The following is a 22,976-nucleotide window of genomic DNA, read 5'->3' as shown; positions in this document are numbered from 1 at the left end:
GGAGAAGCTGGTTCCTTTTTGCACATAAAATTTAACTTTCCTGTCTTGACAGTTTTTACGCTACCCTTAAGCAGTTTTTGATGATCCCATAATAATCTGACATGCCTCATTCCATATAAAGTAGAGAAAACTTGGTGAGATAATATGAAAATACAAGACGATCCACCAAGCTGCTACATGCTTCAGCTGGGATATGTTTTTGCTGATAATTATGGACTTTTTATGACTTCGGTGCAGAAGGGCGCTGCTGTAAAACTCCTTTTCTCTCCCTAACTAAGAGGCAGATCAGGGCAATTATGGCGATGCTTTACATGCTTTTTTTCCTTTCCTTCAGAACATTACATCTGCAGCGCTCTCTGCGGCTCATCGATACTTACCGTAGCTCAAGGCAACATATTTCTAAGACGTGCCCAAACCGAGCCAGGCAGGAATGTGTGATATTTCAAAGTCATGCATTCATTATTTCTTTATTCACGCTAAACCGAGTGAGCCAAGGATGAGTCATACAGGAGTGCCAACATAAAAAGATAAGCTAATAGACGTAGGTGTGCATAAGACTGTTCACCTTTTCAACAATGAGGAATTTTTTTTTCCATTGCAAAATCAAAACCTAAACGTTTCCTAACCAACTTCACTTTCTGTCAGAAGTTTACTTCCAGCCATTAGTTTTTTTTTCTTGCACTGATTGCTTTAGATATAATTGAAAAATATAAGCTTGGTTCACAGATTTTACTATTTGTGGAAGTTTTGTAATCAAAACAGGGTCAAAATCCTTCCTACAGGTTGAAATATGGATGTATATAGCCCATTAATATTTTACTGTGCGCCTTGAAAAAGTGCTTCCCCCACCACTTACATATGTGTCACTTTTGTTGTTTTCAAGCCTAGAAATGTTTTAAATCAAAACAGTCAAATTTAGATTGCAAGCGTGGGCAGCTGTGTTATCGTCTATTTGGAAAAGATGTCCAAGTTTCAACTGGTTAAATGTTGATTTTGGAAGTGAGCAGAAAAAAGTAAAGTCTTAGCATGGTGTCACTGCCGCCATGCTAAGACGGCCTTAGCATGCTTAGCCGTCTTAGCATGGCCACGGTGCTATCAGAGACTCTTCAAAATGCAGAAAGTGGATTATAACACAGAGGATTCTGGGTAAATACAACTAAAATGAAAATGTGAGCCTGATGGTATAAAGAGAAATGGCGTGATATTTACCAAAGACAAAAGAGAAACACGGTAACAGTTTAAATCTGATGCTATTCCATTTCTGCTTACATTTTGTGAATCGATGTCTTCTTCTGAGGTTTTCACGTCGTTTCCTTTGGTGGTTCTTGGTGCAGCGCCACCACAGGTGAGAAGGTGAAGTGGCTTTTCAAACGGTTTGGCTTGTTAGACACAGATGAAAATGTGACAAATGTTGCGAGTTTGGTCCCAAATCGAAGCGATTCTACCAAACTATCAGGTGTGGAAACATCCTGAAAGCACAAATGGTGCAGATAATCAGTCTAGATAAAGAGAACGCTAACGTTTTTATCAGAAACTTTGATTTAATCAAATTTAGTTACATAAAATATAACCACATTCAAAATCCAGGATAAACCATCCACCAAAAGCCTGTTTTGAAGTCAACTGAACCTCAAATCCACCGAAGTCAATAAAAAATAAACTACAGGAGAGTTGATGGTAAACAGAAACCTGTTGTTATCTTGAAACAGGAAGAACGATAAATTAAATTTGAAAGAAAAAAAAGGAAAACCAGTTTTATATTTAATCACAAATTCAAGTCAAGAACAAATCCTGAAACCCGGATGTGTACAAGACAAACAGCTCCTTACACACATTCATACCATGCATTCTCCAAACTACCTAACATGCACGTTTGTTAATTGTGGTGGAGGAACGAGATTCCCTGAAGAAAACAAACATGCAAAGGCAGAACATGCAAACTCAATGCAAAAACAGCCAAGTTGAGGTTGAAACCCAGGAGATTCTTGTCAAGATGTAGGCATGCAAACAACGGCACCAAAGTGCTTTTATCACCATTAATTTGGACTTCAGGCGAAGACAATGATTGCTGGGAAGATTGACTTTAAAGTAACTAACTTATATTACAAAAAATCTCTCAAGTTACTCAGTTACGTTGTCAGAACACACCTAAAGTCCCACAAGCAAAACACCTTCATCTGTCAAAGATAATTCCACATGTGATGGATGGATTTATGAAAATAGTGCCCTCAGCGAGAATCTAACATTATCAGATAAGAGAAAGAGAATATAACCAAAGGTATTCATATAAAATGAATGTTGATGCATTTTAAAAGATAACATCAATTAGGTTGTTTTAATATAATGAGAAAGCCATTTTTGTGCATTTATCTCATTAATGGTAAACATGTATATTATTATGAGTCACAATGGGGAAACTTTAACTCCTTCAGGCTGATTTTTTTTTATCTACAGAGCAAAATTTTATATATATATAGTAGTTGCTAGGTAACCAAAGAGTGAGTGAGTGAGTTGATGCCACCAGCTGTTCTTCCACCTAAATCCCCTAAATTGGAGACATTATTCAGTGAGTTTCAATCGCGTTATCGATTGATATTGATCACGTTTCTATCATAATATTGTTATTGATGTATTATACACAACGATGGAAGCCTAAATGCAAGTTGAATACCGGATTAGAGAAATGAATCCCTTTTTGTCGACTGCTATGTGTGGCACTATGAAAGTGAGTCACAAAACTAGTAGCCCAGTAGCCCCCAATTTTGTTTTTGTGACGATCAGTCTCAGCCAGAAACTAGCATTAGAATTTATTAGATGTAACAATGTTTGTATTCCACCATCGGAGGGCGCTGTGTGCGGCAGCGGGTGATGCTCTGGCGGGCGGAAGAAGTTCGTCAGTGCTTAGAGGACAGCTTGTTGCAGCAGATGTTCGGAGCAGATTTGTAACCGCTGTACTTTCTTGTTGCAGGTAAGCTGAGCATTAAAATGCATAGCTCATAAAACCAGTAGCCTCTGATGGGTACGAAATGAAAGAACAAAGGTGCTTCAGTATAGCTGCGTTACCGAACTAGATGTAGAGCCGCAGTTAGCACCAGGCTAAAGGAGATAGGCTAAGGAGCGAGGCTAACGGCTCGCGCTTGGCTTGCTTATGTAGGCTCAGTGGGTCGGCTTAATGTGTTCTAAAATGTGTTCGAAACTTATATATTATTTGAGTTCAGTGAGTTAATGAAAGTATGTTTGTGTAGTTGTACGGTGATGTCAGTAGGGAGTATGTGAATTTGTTGGGGCGCTGTGTGCAGCAGCGGGTGATGCTCTGGCGGGCGGAAGAAGTTCGTCAGTGCTTAGAGGACAGCTTGTTGCAGCAGATGTTCGGAGCAGATTTGTAACCGCTGTACTTTCTTGTTGCAGTTTAAACTAAATAAATGTGCTACCAGAGGAGTGACCCGGCTCACCATTCTCTTCAGTGTAACATATTTTGGCGAGCCAGCCAGGAGGTGGCGCTAGTGAATCAACCCCATCACCAACCACCTCCCTTCCCAAGAGACGAACCAGAAAGAAAAAAAAATGGAAGCAGCACAGCTTCTGCGCGATCAAGTGAGTGCAACCTTGTGGCAGTTGGAAAGAGAGCATCTCGTGGACGTCTGCAGGCGACTGAAGTGTTCCGGCCTGGACAGCGGAGAGCCTCAGAGTAAAACCAAAAGGACACTCATCAGGTTGGCAGAGGACATGTTTGATGAGATAGAGAAAAGTGAAGAAGAGGATCAAGTGGAACAGTTTTATAAAGAAACAGCCACATATATCCAGAGACTAAGTAAAGTAATGTGTCAGTCAGAAGATGAAACCTCATTTAAAAAGTCTGTGCTACAGATAGACCTTGAGGACACTATTCCATGCACCACTTCAGTCCAGGCAACAGATTATCCACTCAAAACCCGACCGGAGCCAAAACAAACTCTGCAGGAGGTAACCTTGAGGAGGGAGTTTAAAATCTCTGGGCAGATTGGAGAGAGTGGGCAGAAGGATAAGCTGTCCTACCTCAGTTTAGTACGCCAGATCGAAAATGGGATTGAAAAAGGACACTCAGAGGTTGAAGTAGTTGAAGCAGTAATTAGGGCCATCAGTCTAGGAATGCCCCTAAGAGACATGTTGGAGATAAAACGTGGGTTAACCCTTAGCAAACTGCTCACCATACTAAGGGGACACTACAGAGTCGATAGCCCCACTGAACTTTACCATCAGCTTCTCAATATCTCCCAAGAACCCAAAGAAACTGCCCTAAACTTTGTATTTCGTGCTATCGAGCTCAAAGAAAAACTTCTATGGAAAGCAGCAAATGAGGAGACTGATGAACTGTACAGCAGGACCACAATTCAGCGTAAGTTTCTCCGCTCCATTGAAACTGGGCTACTCAGTGACTCCATTAAGTATCAGTTGCTGCCTCTCCTAAGTAATATGACCATAACAGATGAAGAACTGATTGAGAAAGTTAACGAAGCTTCAAAGCTAGAAAATGAAAGATTGGAGAAACGAAGAAGGTCCACTGTAGTCAAGATTCCCAAGGTACAAGAGCTCCAAACAGCGTGCCAGACAGCCCTGACACCTGTTCAAAGCCACCCAAAACCCAAAGAATCCCCCATTACAGTGGCTGTGAAAACAGTTAAAAATAAAGAGACTAAAACAGACCCACAGCAGATCATAGAAGAACTTCGCAAAGAAATGAAAGAGATGTTTGTGGCTGCTATGGAAACCAGTTCCCACACCATGGCACCAAAACAAAGACAAAAAGGCTGTAAGAAGTGCAGAGAAGAGGGTAAAGGAGACAGCTGTATGCACTGTTTCAAATGTGGGCGGGAGGGCCACTACTCTCGTGGATGCCGAGCACCGAGACCGTTGATGGGAAACGAGGAAGGGCTACTGAGGTGGGACCAGCAGTAGTCCAGGATCCACGGTCCCATAATGAACAGCCAAGCCCACCACCATCCTCCAATGAAATGCCAGTTGCTGCCTTATCAGCTGTAACTGAGGTCCGTTATCTACCCCTCAACACAAGTCAAGGTTAGTAAGTCTGGTGGGAAACCGCTGTACTGTGAACTGTTTTATGGACAACCATCCAGTCAAAGTATTGTGGGATTCAGGGGCACAGTCCAGCATTGTAAATGAAAACTGGCGGCAGAACCACCTTCCCCACACAGTTGTCAGACCTGTGTCAGAACTGTTAGATAATGAGACACTCACAGTGTTTGCTGCAAATGACACAACCATCCCCTACACTGGCTGGATAGAAGTCAGCTTCAGACTAGACAGTGATTGTTTCCCAACCAGTGAGTTGCAAGTGCCAATATTGGTAGCCAGTGACCCAGCCGTGGCCAGTGACCCCATCATCGGCTACAATGTTATTGAGGCGGTTGTCAACAGAAGAGAAGTAAAGACCAAAGGTGGAAGAAAACAACTTGCACACTTTGTAAGTAAAGCGTTTGAAATAACTGTACAAACTGCACATGATGTTGTCAGACTGGTGCAGAACAGCAAAAAAGACTCAGAGGCAGGTGTGGTAAGGACTGGAGTAAAAAGAGTGCCTTTGAGGGCAAACCAAGTTACCACAGTCTATGCACGGGCACATGTTAGTCCACATGCTCTGGGTCAAGACATGTTTTTTTTAGCTGACATGGTTGACTCACCACCAGAGGGCGTCATGTTCAGTGATGTACTGGTGCAAATTCCAAACAGAAAGGTGCCATATGTGCCCATCCCAGTGACTAACACCACAGACCACACCATTTATCTAATGAGTCGTAAAGTGATCGGACGTCTTGAACCAATAAAAACGGTATATGCAGCAGACATCCAGGCAAAAGTAAATGAGTTGACACAAGAGGAAAAACAGAGTTCAAAGTTAAAGTCACACATCCCGAATAACACACAGTCAGACAACATTCAACAGAGACCAAAGTCATGGGATCCACCAGTGGATCTTCAGCACTTGACAGAAAGTCAACAAACAGCTGTGAAGATGATGTTGCGGGAAGAATGTGAGGCATTTGCATACGACCGTGATGATGTGGGCTGCATCCCTTCCCTGAAAATGCATATAACCCTTCATGACACAAGTCCTGTAAAGAAAACCTACATTTCAGTCCCAAAACCTCTTCACAATGAAGTGAAAGAGTATCTGCAGGATCTACTTAACAAAGGCTGGATCACACCATCAAGGTCTCCCTACTCATCACCTGTGGTGTGTGTCCGGAAGAAGGATGGTACTCTTCGGCTTTGTTGTGACTTCAGAGAGCTCAACCGCAAGTCAGTTCCGGACCGTCATCCAATACCAAGAATTCAGGACATGCTGGATGCACTGGGTGGGAGCTCCTGGTTTTCAGTGTTAGACCAAGGCAAGGCGTACCACCAGGGTTTTTTGGATGAGGAGAGCCGCCCCTTAACCGCCTTCATCACACCCTGGGGGCTCTACCAATGGGTGCGCATTCCCTTTGGCCTGAGCTCTGCACCCGCTGAGTTCCAGAGGAGCATGGAACATTGCATGGCAGGTCTCAGAGACACTATTTGCCTTCCATACCTGGACGACAACCTTGTGCACAGCAGCAATTTTGAAGAACACCTAGAGCACATCCGCCTGGTCCTCCAGCGTTACAGGGAGCATGGTGTTAAGCTGACTCCAAAGAAATGTGACCTGTTCAGGAGAAGTGTCAAGTTTTTGGGCAAGCTAGTTACAGGCCAGGGTTACACAATGGACCCAACGGAGCTGGCCCCGGTGATGGCCTTAAAGGATAAAACCCCTGCAACCGTCGGAGAGGTACGTCAAATGCTTGGTTTTCTCTCTTATTATAGGCCTTTCATCGCCAACTTCTCCCGCATAGCCCATCCACTCTATAGCCTGCTTAGTCCTCCATCCTCTGGGAACTCTGTTTCAGTCCCAGATGACAAGACTAGGAAGAGCGTGAAGAAAAGTAGAGGCCACTTACCTTCACGGTCACCCATTCAATGGACTAGCGCCCACCAAGAGACATTGAGCCAGCTCATAGATGCACTCACCAGACCTCCTGTCCTTGGGTACCCCGACTTTACAGAGCCCTTTGTGTTACATTGTGATGCATCTCAAGTTGGGTTAGGTGCAGTCTTATACCAGCGACAGCAAGGCAAGATGAGAGTTATAGCGTATGGTTCCCGCACCTTGAGTCCAGCAGAGAAAAAGTACCACCTGCACTCTGGCAAATTAGAGTTTTTGGCAATGAAGTGGGCCATATGTGAACGTTTCCGAGATTATCTGTACCATGCACCATCATTTGTGGTGTACACAGATAATAACCCGCTAACATATGTGCTCACTACAGCAAAGCTCAATGCCACGGGTCACAGATGGGTCGCGGAGCTGGCCAGCTATAACTTCACCATCCGCTACCGTCCAGGCAAAACCAACACAGACGCTGATGGCCTGTCGCGAATGCCGTTTGACATTGACAGTTACATGAAGAGCTGTACAGCTGAAGTGGGACAGGAAGCCATAAGCGCATCTATGGAGTCTGTGGTGGTGGAGCAGAGTTACCCGTGTCAAGGCATTGGTGTTATCCATGTTAGTGCTCTGAAGTTGATCAAAGATTCTAACACCAATCAGCCTCTTACACCAGTCGAGATCCGCACAGCCCAGGAAGCAGATGAGGTCCTGTCAAGAGTGCTCTGGTACAAGTCACAGGGTAGGAGACCAAGTAGGATCGAGGTGAAGTCTGAGATTCCTGCAGTAACTACATTACTCAGGCAGTGGTTGAAGCTTCACGTCGACCAACATGGTATCCTGCACCGCAAAACAGCCCACCGAGAGCAGCTATTGGTCCCTAAAGCCTATCGTCCCCTGGTTTTCAAAGAGCTCCATAAAGACATGGGCCACTTAGGAGTGGAAAGAACACTTGACCTGATCAGAGATAGGTTTTACTGGCCGCAGATGGCAAAAGACATTGAACACTTTGTTACGGAAGAATGCGAGTGTCTCAAGAGGAAGAAGCCAAGTAAGCAGAGCTGTGCTCCTCTGACCTCGATCCAGTCAACTTACCCGTTCCAACTGGTATCCATAGACTTCCTCCACCTGGAAAAGTGCAAGCATGGCTACGAATATATACTAGTTGTCATGGATCACTTCACGAGGTTCGCCCAAGCTTACCCGACAAAGAACAAAGCAGCTAAAACTGTCGCTGACAAGCTCTTCAATGACTTTGCACTCAAGTTTGGCTTCCCGACCAGACTTCACCATGACATGGGTAAAGAATTTGACAACAAGCTCATGGCACGGTTGAAAGAACTCTCAGGTATCCAGGGTTCTCATACGACACCCTACCATCCACAGGGTAATGGACAGGTGGAGAGATTCAACCGTACCCTGTTGTCCATGTTACGGACCCTGGAGGACAAGGAGAAGGAGGATTGGAAAGAGTCATTGGCTAAAGTTGTCCATGCATACAACTGTACGAAGAGCGAGACAACAGGCTACGCCCCATATTACCTTATCTTCGGACGTTCCCCTCGCCTGCCTATCGATCTGCTCTTCAATCTAAGAAAAGATGAAAGTCACGTGGACTATGATGACTATGTTAGCTGCTGGAAGAAGAGAATGCAGGAGGCTTATACAGTAGCTTCCAAGACGGCTACCAAGGAAGCTGCTCGAGGGAAAGCATACTATGATAGGAGAGTGAAAGGGAGAGATCTTCAGCCTGGTGACAGAGTTCTCCTCCGAAACCTCACTCCCAGAGGCGGACCTGCAAAGATCCAATCTTATTGGGAGAACCAGATCTACAAAGTGACGGAGAGAAAGGCAGATGATAGCCCGGTGTATCGAATCTGCCCTGAAACCGGTCGAGGGAGAGACAAGGTGGTGCATAGGAACCTCCTACTGCCCTGCGACTTCCTACCACTGGAAAAGCCATCAACACAGACTGTTCAACCCCGAAAAGATGCTTCGGCTGTTACAAAGAAAAAGCTGAGACATCCACGTGTAGAGCAACATCTAGAAAATAGTGACACATCAGATGATGACTACAGCGGCACGTACCAGTGGTACTTCAGGGATGTTCCAGGGAGACGGAGGAAGACTCCACTCAACCCTTTGGCGGAGTCGTTCCAGCCTGAAACAAGTCTTCACGTTCAAGAAGAGGATGTGCCACTACAGAGCGAAGAGGATGTGCCACTACAGAGCGAAGAGGATGTGCCACTACAGAGCGAAGAGGATGTGCCACGACAGAGCGAAGAGGAATGCCCTGACAGTGACCTTGGAAGGTCAGAGAGCGGTGAGGCAGTGGTTGACATTTCAGCTGCCAACAAAGGTGAGATGGACTCTGTGAGACGGCGACCCCATAGACAGAGTCAAAAACCGCTTGTACTGAGTTATGACACTTTAGGTCAGCCGACTTTGGTTCAGAGGCGCTGCCAGGTGACTAAGACTCAGGTTATTGAGAGTAATGCCTTCTGGAGACCATGGGCTGTGGGACTGTGTTAAAGCTATGGTTTCATGTACTGTGCAACCAGAAATGTCAGGAGACATTTAATTTTGTGGGGGAGAATGTGGCACTATGAAAGTGAGTCACAAAACTAGTAGCCCAGTAGCCCCCAATTTTGTTTTTGTGACGATCAGTCTCAGCCAGAAACTAGCATTAGAATTTATTAGATGTAACAATGTTTGTATTCCACCATCGGAGGGCGCTGTGTGCGGCAGCGGGTGATGCTCTGGCGGGCGGAAGAAGTTCGTCAGTGCTTAGAGGACAGCTTGTTGCAGCAGATGTTCGGAGCAGATTTGTAACCGCTGTACTTTCTTGTTGCAGGTAAGCTGAGCATTAAAATGCATAGCTCATAAAACCAGTAGCCTCTGATGGGTACGAAATGAAAGAACAAAGGTGCTTCAGTATAGCTGCGTTACCGAACTAGATGTAGAGCCGCAGTTAGCACCAGGCTAAAGGAGATAGGCTAAGGAGCGAGGCTAACGGCTCGCGCTTGGCTTGCTTATGTAGGCTCAGTGGGTCGGCTTAATGTGTTCTAAAATGTGTTCGAAACTTATATATTATTTGAGTTCAGTGAGTTAATGAAAGTATGTTTGTGTAGTTGTACGGTGATGTCAGTAGGGAGTATGTGAATTTGTTGGGGCGCTGTGTGCAGCAGCGGGTGATGCTCTGGCGGGCGGAAGAAGTTCGTCAGTGCTTAGAGGACAGCTTGTTGCAGCAGATGTTCGGAGCAGATTTGTAACCGCTGTACTTTCTTGTTGCAGTTTAAACTAAATAAATGTGCTACCAGAGGAGTGACCCGGCTCACCATTCTCTTCAGTGTAACATATGTCAAAGTGATAATATCATATCCAGGCTGTTTGGCACTATTAGAGTCACATACCTCAAATAAAACCTGCAGTGCAGCCAGAAGCAGATTCTAATCTGTTATTACTGTTCCTTTGGTTTTCGTTTTATTTCACTGTGCTTATTGTAGCTGTGGGTACTACACTCTCCCAAACATGACAGGGGAAGGTGTAAATTGACCTTGCACTTCCCTGTTCTGCATATTGACTTTCACTGCACGCTCTTACTTGAGCGTGTGCAAACAGACATGCATGGGATATGTGGAGGCAAATCTCCAGGAGGATGGAAAAACACATGGTGAGGCCTCAGCAAAGCCGTTGGTAGGTTCATGCAAAAGCAGGTGTGGGTGAGCATTATGTACGTTATCCTCAGGTAACATGAAGACATGATTTCACTTCTATCAGCCAGCAAATTCTCAACAGAAATATCTTGCAGGAAGAGCGGCACATGACCTGGCATGGTGCCATCACGTGAAGATGTGTGCCAGTGTGCAAACAGCTTCTGGCTGCAGATGCAAATTCACAGATTGTTTATCCTCCTTTGACCTTTTGACCCTCCAAATCCCCGAATGGCTTCTGTGGATGTCACGGCCTTTCTCCATGAGGTCATGCATGTGAAGTGGGAGAGCAGCTCTCCAGAACGACAACGTATTTTGAGGTTTATTTTAAATTATATTGACTTAATTTATTGTTTTGAATATTTAGATTTAAAATACATAGCATGTAATGAAATGCACACATTTGTCTTTTGATTTTCAGTTTTAGAAATACGTCGAGAAAAAATGGACACCGCAGCTCACAGAAATAAAGTCATGGAGTTCCACAAGGTTGTGTACTCGAAACCAAATCACTCTGGATCGTAATTCCTCAACTTCTGCTTTTTGTTCATTCCTTACATTATTCCTTTCTCTGCCTTTATTCATTTGTTTCTTCCTTCCTTCACTCATTTCTATTTTCATTCTTTTCTTTTCCTTCATTCGTTCCTTCCTTTTTTGCTTGTATATTCCTTCCTCTATTAATTAATTCCTTAGTTCCTTCCCTTGTTTAGTGATTCCTTCCTTCCTTAATTTGTTCCTTCATTCCCTTCTTCTGTTCATTCATTTCTTAGTTCCTGTTTGTTATTTTGTTCATTCCATCATTCATTCCTTACTTCTTTACATCCCTTATTTATTCGTTCCTTCACTCAAACTCTGAGTTGTTTCTCAGGAAAAACAGAAACTTCTGCCCTGAAACATGATTGTCTTCTCTATAGCTGCTCAGATGTCAGCATGAGATCAAACCGGTCCTTCTTCCACCAAACAGACCCAGAAATACCATCACCCACCAGCTCCGCCATCCCCTTCTGTCTATCAAGTGTCCTCTGCGTCTCCCTGCAGAAAGTGTGTTTGGGTTACTGCAGTGCCAAAACAGACCTGCAGTGCAAACACGCCGCTCTCCCCACAAACACACACGCAGTCTGTGCGCGGCGGCGGCTTCAGCCAGTCAGCCGCAGTGCCAGCTGCAGCGCTCGTTCCACCAGCACGCGCCAATTTGGTCTCCCATTAGGGCAAATGTTGACTTCCAGTAAGTGTGCGTTTGTGTAAAGGGGTGAAGGGCTTAGCCTAAAACCCTGTCACCCAGCTGCCTCTGCTGTCAGATGGTCCCAGAGACCCACATCAACAGATGGACAGAGAGCAGAATATCCTCACAGCCCGCCGGCAGCAGCCGTCTGTGTTTAGTTTTTATTTAAGGTCCAAACTGCAAACATTACAATGAAACACTTCAACAAACACAAACAAAACCAACCGTCTCAGGAATTTTAACATTTAGCATTAAGATGCTAATACAGAGATCTTTACTCACTATGTACAGCTTTGGAAAAAAAAATAAAATTCTCTGATTTCATATTTGAGTAAAATGAACATTGTTGTTTTATTCTATGACAACATGTCTCCAAGATTACAAGCAAAAATGTTAGTATTTGTTTGCAGAAAATGAGAAACGGTCCAAATAACAAACCAGATTCATATTCATTTAGAAACAACAATATTAACGTTTTAACTCAGGAAGAGTTCAGAGATCAATACTGGTGAAAAACCAGTGAAGTCGGCTCTTTTCCTGACAAAATGAAAGTTATTAGAACAAACAAAATTACAAAAAACAATAACAATCTTCACTTTAAGTAGAAAATCATCCATTCCATCAATCAGTATAATTTGTCAATTTTTTAAAATTTGATGTGATTAAATTTTAGTGTAATAATAGAAAGCTTTTTTTTTAGAAGGAGATCTAAAAACAAACAATAGAGGCTCATTTAGTATTAAAACTTGTCTATTTCAGGTCAGAAAGTCCAGATTTTAAGTAGGAGGAATAAACAGGCCAGCAGGAGTTTAGATTAATTTCCCTTCCCGTCTGCTTTTATCCGTTTCGAGACGAGCGTAGTAACGTAGTACTACGTGTTTACAAGCGTACTGAGCAGAAATGTCCTTGGCTGCAACGCGGAGCCACTTTTGGAATCTGGTGTCAGTTTACCAATGCAGTCTGGAGTCACAGGGGGTTATTGATGTTGACAGGCACAAAGACAGCTTGGCAAGGCACCTACACTGCCTTTTACCGAGCAACGGCGCCAAAGACACAGCTCTGTAATTCACAATTAGAATTAAAACGGGACTGTCAACAAACAGAAATGGATTCTAAGCATTTTCTTTATCAGAATATTGTTTTTTTATGCGCAAATTATCTTTCTAAACTGTTTGACTTGGAAAAACTTGGCATATTTTTAAGAAAAATAACGTTTTATATTTGTTTTAAAAACAAACTGGATTCAAAAGCAGGATCAGACAACTTAAACTGATAATCGAATTAATAATAATAAAAATCTGAATAAAAATGAGCTCTAAAGCACTAAAATTTATTAGCAAATGTTTCAGTAGATATTTACATTTGAAGACGCAACACTAAATAAACTCATCCTCTTTCATTTTATTTTTTCTAGACAGTAAAAATGTGAGAATTTTATTTTTTTTTTTAATTCAGAAACTTTTTTTACACTGAGATGACTATTAACTTCAGCTCCGATTATCAAACTTTGCAATCTGCATATTCATGTCAGCCTAAAATTGATTTAATCACATTTAGGGGAAATGATGCATTAATTGATGGTTTATCTCTGAAACGGGCAGATCGCTTTTCAGAATAAAGTAAATCTTAAACTATGAACTTTTAAAAAAAGGTCAAAACTGACCTGAATAATAAGGTTGAAACATAGAAACTGCTGCCTGTTACTCAACCGGTTGTTGCTAGGTAACGACAAGTTACTCAGCAAGGTGTTGCTAGGTAACCAAAGAGTGAGAGAGTTAGTTAATTTTTCTAAAGCCTTTCCTCTGCCTCAATCCCCCATAATGCCGTGCGGTTCTAAATGGGAGTTCAGTGAAATTATTCACTGCGTGTCAGACGCATCATCTGTCGATATTTAATAAATTGATATTGATTTATTGTCCGGCCCTCGTATACCAAATAAGGGAAGCTGAGATGCAGATATTGAACGTTAATAAACATCAGTTTAGATCATTTCATTGCTGTCCAACCGTAGCGTTAAACTGATGTATTAAACTAGCGTCTGGTAAGCATTTAATTTGGGGGGAAAAAACAATGCGTGAAAGGTTGGGCCTTATCTGACAGAGACGTTTTGTTTCTTAGTAAAGCTACGTCTTACTTTTAAACGGAAAACAGGTGAAAAATCTGATAGGAATATATAAACCAGACCCCATTTATAGGAACTGCTAGCACTACTCTGAAACTGCTGCTGCGCCAGCTGCTCAGCAAGTTGTTGCTAGGCAACCACAAGCTGCTCAGCAAGTTGTTGCTAGGCAACCACAAGCTACTCAGCAAGTTGTTGCTAGGTAACCACAAGCTACTCAGCAGTTTGTTGCTAGGTAACCAAAGAGCAAGCTAGTTAGTTGCCACCAACTTTTCTTAGCTGAGAGTTTCAAAGGCGAAACCAGTCTAGAGGATTTAATTCCTGTTAACAATGAACTGCTATCTAAATCTGCTATAAAAAATTTTTAAAAAATGATTAACTTTAGCTCTGATCATCAAACTTTGGTTGGGTTTATTGCATTTAAATTTGAGAGATGAAATGGTGGGTCATATCTGTATAAACAGGCATGAATAATAAGGTAGGTAAATATGAACCAGACCACATTTACAGGATGTGATAAGTGCTGATCTTCATATCCGTAAACATCATCAGCTCCCTTCCCCCCACCAATGATGACACAACCTCTTCAGCAAAGCTCTGTAACTCGATCCGGCCTTTCCGACAAGGGAAGGTCCCATTAGCACCGGCCTGGGGCCCCCAGGGGCCTCCAGGAGGTAAAGCGTCCCACCACACCAACACCCCGTCAGAGAGGATCACGCCAGCCTCCCATTGGTGGAGGATGGATCAGCCCAGAGAGGAAGAGCCGTTTCCATTGGAGTAGAGCGAGTGAGAGCGACGGCAGGATGTGGGCAGACTGGTGAGGTTATGGGATCGATTGATCGATCCAGATCCTCCTACAGACTCAGGCAGGCCTTACAGGCCCACCGGACAAAATACTCACTTTGTAAATAGAAAAAACAAATTAAGCTAAAATGTTCATGCTTTTATATTATTGGCTTTTGTTTCTTTACACTGAAAAAACACAATTTCACCAAGTAGTTTTGGTTTAGCAAATATCTTAGTACATTTGAAAAAGATATAAGTAACTTTTCATCTTATTTTAAGTCATTAATTCCTTAATATTAACCAAAAAGTATTGCAGATTTTATCACTTATAACAAGGGAAAAATGTTACAAGTGAACTAATCTACTAACAGCATCAATTTTTAAATCAATATTAAGTAGTTATTGACTTAAAAAAGGCTCCTAGTGAGGATTTACCTGCAAGTTAGTACACTTGATATATTTGCACAAGAAACTAAACCAAAAATATTTGGTAAAATTTTCCTTTTTTGCAGTGCATTTAGTTTTCATTCATGACTGAATCTCTTCCTGCTCTCTAAATGAAATTGATCCTTATTTAAAACGAAGAAAACTCCACTGAAAGGATAAAAACTTTACTTTATACAAAATTAACTGGTGTCCCTTGAAGAAGTGTACAATATGCATGTTCAACAGTGATGCATCTTCAATCCTTTATTTTTGCTGTGTCCCATTTACAGAAATACAATGGCGTTTTGAGACAATGGTTTGAAAAAAAAAAAACGGGTAAAATTTTGCCTTTTGAAACTGAACTAGCAACTGAATAAAAAAAGAAAATATATATATATATTCCTGCATCTGCAAACATTGTTCCCTTCTTTAAAGCCTTTGAACCAAAACATGAAGCAAATGCATGAAATCCGCATTTGACCCACATTCAGAACCTCTGTAACCTCTGTTATTTTTATTTTCTCCAAACTGTTTAATTCTAGGAATCACCATGGCAGACAAGCAAGTGAGATAAATGGGAGTGTTTTATTCTGGCGAATAAAAACACAAGAATACACCACACTATGTTTGAGACAATTACGTTCCTGAACACGTGGAAATAAAAAAAAAAAAAAGATTAACACAAATAAGAAATGTAATAAATTATTACATTAAGGCACCTGAAATAAAAGGATTTCCACTGGGTTTAGAAATGGTTTGAAAACTTTAAGGCGACAATGTTGTTTTAAATGCTTTATGTTGCTTGGAGAGAAAAAAAACAAACTTTAAATTGTGCCCAACTGCGTTGTGTAATGGCAGTGATTATTCCCAAATCGCGAGAAACTTATTCTGTTTTATAATTTAAAGAAGTGACGCCATTTCCAAACCCGCCAGGAAATCCTCAATAGGTGGTACCTCTGTGTTTAAACTGTGGGACTCTTGCTGTTAACCGCTAGAAAACCTGACATAAATAAAAGAAATGACGTTGTAAAAAAAATAAAAATAATATTAACAATAATAATAAAAATGTGACTTGTTTTTAACTTATTTCAAATATACACAGCGACTCCTTTAAGTATTTACATGTATGTACAGCGTAGTCATTTCTGCTTTGATCAAATACCTTGAATGGCGTTGCTGTGAAATTGAACTCTAAATGTACAAGAATCCCTTCGATTTCAGAGAAAGGAGGTCAAACTGGGCAGCACGACTCGGAGCCACGGCGGCTCGTAGAAAAGGCACTTGCTACCAACTCAAATACTGCAAAATATTACAAATACAGCTTTCAGCCGAGACAAAGGAGAAAACAAAAAAAAAACATGGAAGGCCACGTAATAGGCACTGGGGTTTCTTTCCCTCCTTCCTCCCTCCAGGCCAGTGTTTTGGTAAGGCATGACAGCCGCAGGTGGATCGGTGGGCAAAGCTGGAAGGTGACGAAGAAAACTGTCCATTTTCGTCCAAATCCTTAGAGCCCACTGACATTTCAACAAAAATTAGAACAGTCTGTAAACAATCTTTGTACAGCTATTTTTTTTATTTTTATTTTAATAATTCAAATGTTACTTAAATAGCATAACTGAAATGAAAGAAAATAAGCAGGGAGCTTCTTTCGCCTCCTGAAATTATATATATTACATTTCAGCGTCTTCTTCTGTTCGCAACGAAAAGTAACAGAAGCAAAAATAAGATGCTCACGCCTCCTGAACGAGGGGAAAGAAAAAAGAGGAAATCATCTTCAGCGACAGTGACGACCAAAAAAACAAAAAAAAAAAAAACGGCGTCCTAAACGCAAAGCCTCGTTTTCGAAAGAAGTCCCAAACATAATAGAATAGTAGCTGCCTTGCAGCCTCTCTTGCCTCTGCATCGTCTTTACGTTTTCTTACACACAATGGTCTTTGAGCTCTTTCTGACCAGTCAAGACGGCGCTGACGTTTTTCCAGCGGTTGTCTTTAGAGCTGTAGCCGTGGGTCCGGTGGGGGGCTTTGAGCGGCGGACTGGAGCTGTGCAGGGTGCAGATCACCCCCCCACTGGACTGCACCGCAGTTTTAGAGTACCTATAAACGAGCTCCTTTCCCGCCTCCGCGCCGCCGCGCTCCTCCTCGAGCTCGCCCTCCGTCTCCTCCTCCTCATCGTCACACGTCCGACAGGAGGGGCCCATGAGCTTTTTGCGCTCCTGCTCAGTCTCCCTGTTGTTCTCCTTCAGCTGTTGCTGCGGCTGGCGTCCCACGACGAGACGCAGCGGTTCCCACTGGTTGTTCACGCTGCGGTCAGGAGCCGACTGCGCCGACCTCTCGCGCTCTTTTCTCCGTTTCCGCGTCCACCACACGCAGACGATAATGCAGAAGAGGCAGAGCAAGCAGAAGAGGACGCACAAAAGAGGCACCAGGTAGTCTGTGGGAGGAAATACCAAAAATTAGCATCTGAGCACGAACTCTAGCTACGAATGAGGGCTAGGAACGCCAAAAAAAAAAGTCAATCTGAGAGAAAAGGTTAAACATGTTTGAGGAAAAAAGTTAATTATGAGAAGCAGTTTGAATTCGGAGACGAAACGTCGCAACTCAAGAGACGGAACATCGCAACTCAAGAGACGGAACGTCCCCACTCAAGAGACGGAACGTCCCCACTCAAGAGACGGAACGTCCCCACTCAAGAGACGAAACGTCACAACTCAAGAGACGAAACGTCACAACTCAAGAGACGAAACGTCACAACTCAAGAGACGAAACGTCACAACTCAAGAGACGAAACGTCACAACTCAAGAGACGAAACGTCTCAACTCAAGAGACGAAACGTCGCAACTCAAGAGACGAAACGTCTCAACTCAAGAGACGAAACGTCGCAACTCAAGAGACGAAACGTCGCAACTCAAGAGACGAAACGTCGCAACTCAAGAGACGAAACGTCGCAACTCAAGAGACGAAACGTCGCCACTCAAGAGACGAAACGTCGCAACTCAAGAGACTAAACGTCGCAACTCAAGAGACGAAACGTCGCAACTCAAGAGACGAAACGTCGCAACTCAAGAGACGAAACGTCGCCACTCAAGAGACGAAACGTCGCAACTCAAGAGACGAAACGTCGCCACTCAAGAGACGAAACGTCGCAACTCAAGAGACGAAACGTCACAACTCAAGAGACGAAACGTCACAACTCAAGAGACGAAACGTCGCCACTCAAGAGACGAAACGTCGCCACTCAAGAGACGAAACGTCGCCACTCAAGAGACGAAACGTCGCAACTCAAGAGACGAAACGTCGCAACTCAAGAGACGAAACGTCGCAACTCAAGAGACGAAACGTCGCAACTCAAGAGACGAAACGTCGCCACTCAAGAGACGAAACGTCGCAACTCAAGAGACGAAACGTCACAACTCAAGAGACGAAACGTCGCAACTCAAGAGACGAAACGTCGCAACTCAAGAGACGAAACGTCGCAACTCAAGAGACGAAACGTCGCAACTCAAGAGACGAAACGTCGCAACTCAAGAGACGAAACGTCGCCACTCAAGAGACGAAACGTCGCAACTCAAGAGACGAAACGTCGCAACTCAAGAGACGAAACGTCGCAACTCAAGAGACGAAACGTCGCAACTCGGAGACGAAAAAATAATAATTCAGAGAAAAAAAAGTCAAAAATTTGAAATAAAAACATCCAAAAACTGAAGAGAAAGAAAATGAAAAAATTTGATTTAGAATTCTGAAAGGAAAACTAACATCTAAATTTTGAGGAAAAAGTAAAAACTGAGAGGGAATAATTCATAATTATAACAAACTGCGTGGTTCCGTTCATGGATACTCACCCACTGAAGGAGGCATGAGTTGCGTCTCCACCTTCACCTCGATGACTGCCAGCATCACGGTGCTGTTGTGCCTCTTGGATAAGGTGCCCACCACGGCACTGGCAGCTTCCTGGATCAGGCTGTGGTCTGGAAGATTCTCTGGCTGAAAAGACTTGGAGCCAAAACAGAAAACAAGAAAGATTAGACACAAGAAAGGAAAAAAAAAAAAAGTGCAAGACCTTTTTACATAAAAAATAAAAACACCTGCAGTCTCAGCCCAAACAAACAAGTTCGCACATTGCAGCTGCTTTAAATCTGGTGGTTGTTGAGTCACTTCCAGTAAGCAACTGGCTTTGCCTCAACTGGTTCTGTGCTCTTAGTACAAAACGCAAATTAAAACAGCAAAATCTTAAAGCTCCAAGGTTTATGAAACAACTGGAACAACTTAGAACATCAAGTCTTCAAAAGCAAAATGCAATTACTCAAAAGGAGAGGAGAAAAAAATCTACCCTTAAATTCTGTAACCCAGACCTGCTGGGAAGAGAAATAAATCCCTGCAAAAATCAAAGTACTGGAGTTCCTCATGGTTCCGTTTCAGGAACAATGTACTTTTGGGTCAACATTATTGCAGAGTATTTAGAGCTGCATGCAGAAGATACTACTGATTGTAAATTAGTTTTGTTTTATTTCAAGTGTATGGAGATATTTGCTCTAGAAACTAGACCAAAAATACTTGGTACGATTTTCTGTTTTTGCAGTGTTCTGACATCTGATCTTTTGCTAATCCAACAGGAAACAGATGCATATTTGTATTATTTGGGTCTTTTACTTACAATGGCTACCTCTACAGCATCTGGATTTGAATGCGAGAGATCGCACAAGAGAAGAAGGGCGTGGTCTTTCGCCAAACTCCTGGTGTCTTGAAGATACCTCAGCTCAAAGCAGATGTCCTCCACTGTGATCCCCTGCAAACAAACAGACTCATCAGCAGCAGCACGAATTTCAGGACAAATCTCAACCACAGGCTGCGACAGGAAAAAAAACAAAACACATCTATACGAGCGCGATGACTCACAGGCGGCACTTTGTCTCTGTTGAAAACAAGAGTTATGCGGCCACAGCTGTTGTCCAAATGGCCGCTGTTTGGCTGGCACTTGGTGGTTGCTTGGGGAGGCGGGGGTCCAGCCATCGAACAAACCCCCCACTGATCGCAGGGATGGGAGAAGCAGGTGTAGTAGTTGTGCTCCAGACACTTCTGTCCGGCTGGGCAGGACTTCTGCCCCGACTCTGGGTCCGACGGATTGAACCGGCAGGGGTGGCGACCACACAGCACCTGGCGCCAAAGAGTCAAAATGTGAAAAACAACTTTGGCTTTGACAGATCATTTCATTTCCTGAGGTAATTTTGCTCAGATTAGTAGCTTTTTTTTGGTCAATCTGGACGACACGAGAATGGAAAGAGTAACTGTAGCTGCGATTCCATCGACCATATGGACACCAATTGGTGTCCAAACTTTCCCCTCAACAATAAACTAAACATGCAATACTGTTCAGCCTATTAAATCGTTTAGCACTCATTGCCCTAGCTCAACATTTAGCTACTAATAAACGTATTATTTATTGTTTACAAATCTAGAACAAACTTAGAAAGTACCATCTACCTGACAACCAGAACAAGAATCAAACCAAGAACCAACATTTAGCTTCACATTGTACCATCTGGAACCCAGAACAACTGGGACCAATTTAAGACCTTTAAAGGCTGTACGGACATCCCGATTCAGAAAACCGATCTCTTAAAATCTGCAAAGGTATGTAGAAGGGCCTGCATACCTTTGTGCAGTGCACTTTGCCGTTGATGCAGTGGCAGTTGTTGCACTCTTCCTCCCAATGGCTGCCATGAGGAAACTGCAGACCAGCATAGTGACAAGTCCTTCCAGTGCCTATGACTGCAAACACACACAGGAGGTCAAGCTCAGCTCTAGTAATTGAATATTTGGAGTAATTATTGAGTAAATGAATTGGTGTAACAAAGGGAATACTAAAAAACAACAACAAAACATTGAAGTAAAATTTAAAACTTAATTACATTCTTGGCATCTGGCTCCTGATCTACCAAGAGGACAAATGCACCGGAAGCCGTTGATGTCATCCACACAGGTGGCTCCGTAGGCGCAGGGAGAAGACTGGCACTCGTTTATGTCTGTACGGAGAAACAACCGTGCCGAAAATAAACAGTTCGCACGAGATCAGTGTAAAACTTACTAGGATTTCTGGCAAGATTTCCAATACGCAGGGAAGAGTAATTAGTTACATATATTCAGTTTTTGGGGAAAAAAAAATAGTTTTAGGATTTTTTTTCTGCATTGTACTTTTTACTTTGGTAATTTTATTCTAAAGTATTTCTACTCTTATTGATTTGGAAATATTTTCTTTTGGCTGATTTTGTTCTTTTTTGGTTACTTATATGAATTATTATCACTTACCAAACATTCCACCTACCTCTACATTTTGGTCCATTTGACGGTGTAATTTTTAAATACTGAATGACTGAAGGTAGATTTTTTTACCAAGTACTTTTACTTGAGTAAACATTTGAAGTAGTGGTCGTCTTAACTGAGTTGAATTTTGGGGGTTTTCTGCATCTCCAGGTCTGCTAATCTTTTAAATTCATGAGACACATAAAGCATAAAACCAGTTTAAAATTGCTTCCAGTATAAAATGGCTGATTCCAAGTGTTGCTCGGGATTGATAAGCAACCAGAGTTTGGTAAATTAATGCCACAAAGCATCAAATATCAAAAAGATCTCAACTTCTGGGTTTCTTGACATCCGTTGGAAACTTAAATTCTCATATTCAAGTGAGACCACAAAGGTGAACGCTATCCGGTCCAAACAAAGGAACAGAAGAAGAGTTTCAGGGTCACTGGGTAATTTGTCTTCTGTGTGAGAAAGTCTGACCGTGTGAGTGTGGAGGAGGTATGACCTCTGACCCTGGAGATGTCAAAGAACTGAGATAAAGGGTAGAGGGCTCGCTTTTAGCCATCATTGTGTCCATTTCATTTTGAGCTTTACCTCTCTCTTCAATACATCTGAATATAAGAATATATCAGGATTATGGGAATTTATTGTCTTATTATCCATTGTTAATTTATTATCACTGTAAATTCAAATTCATTTTGTTCAAAATCCCCCAAAAACTTCCCTTATTATCAGGTTTTGCTATTTTTTTCACTACTAGTTCAATCAAGGCATAAATAAATCATTTGAAAATAAAGTTCACATTTTAGTTTAGTGATATGTCATGACTCGTGTCCTGAAGAAAAGCTTTACAAATAGGAACGTTTTTCAAAAGCATTTTGTGTTTGTAGGACTATAATTGCTGTGACACACTGTCAAAATCATACAGTAACCTAAAAAATTGTCAGTTTTTATTGTCACTTTTATTATTACAATAGTAGTAGGACTTAAGCAATATTCATGATAAATTAAAATTTAACTTTTTTCTCCGTTTCCACCAAAAACTGGGTGACAATTTTGTTTACAGACTTTATATTTAATTTTGTTTGTCATTGTTTATTTGTTTATTTATTTTGAATATTAAAAATGTCTTCCAGTTTGAAATCTTCATTAGAGTTTAAGGTTAAAAACAATATCATCGTTTATCGCATTAACTTCTGCGACAATTTATCGTCCAGTAAAATTTATCGCGACAGGCCTAAATAGTACCACAAAATATCGTAATAAAAAGTAAAGCCCGTATCGCCAACCTCTGCCATGGATATTGAGTGTTTTTGTTTGTTTTTTAGTATTTTACTCACTTATTCTGCAGTCGGGTCCAGCAAACCCAGGAGCGCACTCGCAGCGGAACCAGTTGACTCCATCCACACAAATCCCACCATTATAACTACGGGAAAAAAAAGAAGAAAGATG

At 42.2% G+C, this 22,976-nt stretch overlaps 1 protein-coding gene across 4 annotated transcripts in view; it reads right to left on the bottom strand.

Annotated features, from left to right (window-relative positions):
- Positions 1-15,396: 15,396 nt before the first annotated feature.
- jag2b (jagged canonical Notch ligand 2b) overlaps positions 15,397-22,976 on the bottom strand; it is a 47,512-nt gene continuing 39,932 nt past the window's right edge. For all 4 annotated transcript variants that reach the window (XM_055054263.1, XM_055054266.1, XM_055054264.1 and 1 more), the window contains 7 exons: positions 22,865-22,950; positions 21,134-21,247; positions 20,878-20,993; positions 20,121-20,378; positions 19,879-20,010; positions 19,067-19,217; positions 15,397-17,657 (listed from right to left, as the gene is read on the bottom strand). In XM_055054263.1, coding sequence (XP_054910238.1) covers positions 17,146-17,657; positions 19,067-19,217; positions 19,879-20,010; positions 20,121-20,378; positions 20,878-20,993; positions 21,134-21,247; positions 22,865-22,950 — 1,369 coding nt within the window. In that variant the 3' untranslated portion in view covers positions 15,397-17,145. The remainder of the gene's footprint in view (positions 17,658-19,066; positions 19,218-19,878; positions 20,011-20,120; positions 20,379-20,877; positions 20,994-21,133; positions 21,248-22,864; positions 22,951-22,976) is intronic.

This window comes from Poeciliopsis prolifica, unplaced genomic scaffold (genome assembly GCF_027474105.1).
Source record: "Poeciliopsis prolifica strain line A6 unplaced genomic scaffold, Auburn_PproV2 SCAFFOLD039, whole genome shotgun sequence".
Taxonomy (NCBI): Eukaryota; Metazoa; Chordata; class Actinopteri; order Cyprinodontiformes; family Poeciliidae; genus Poeciliopsis; species Poeciliopsis prolifica.
The sequence above is the reverse complement of the archived record's forward strand: the minus strand, read 5'-3'. Positions and strand labels throughout refer to the sequence as shown.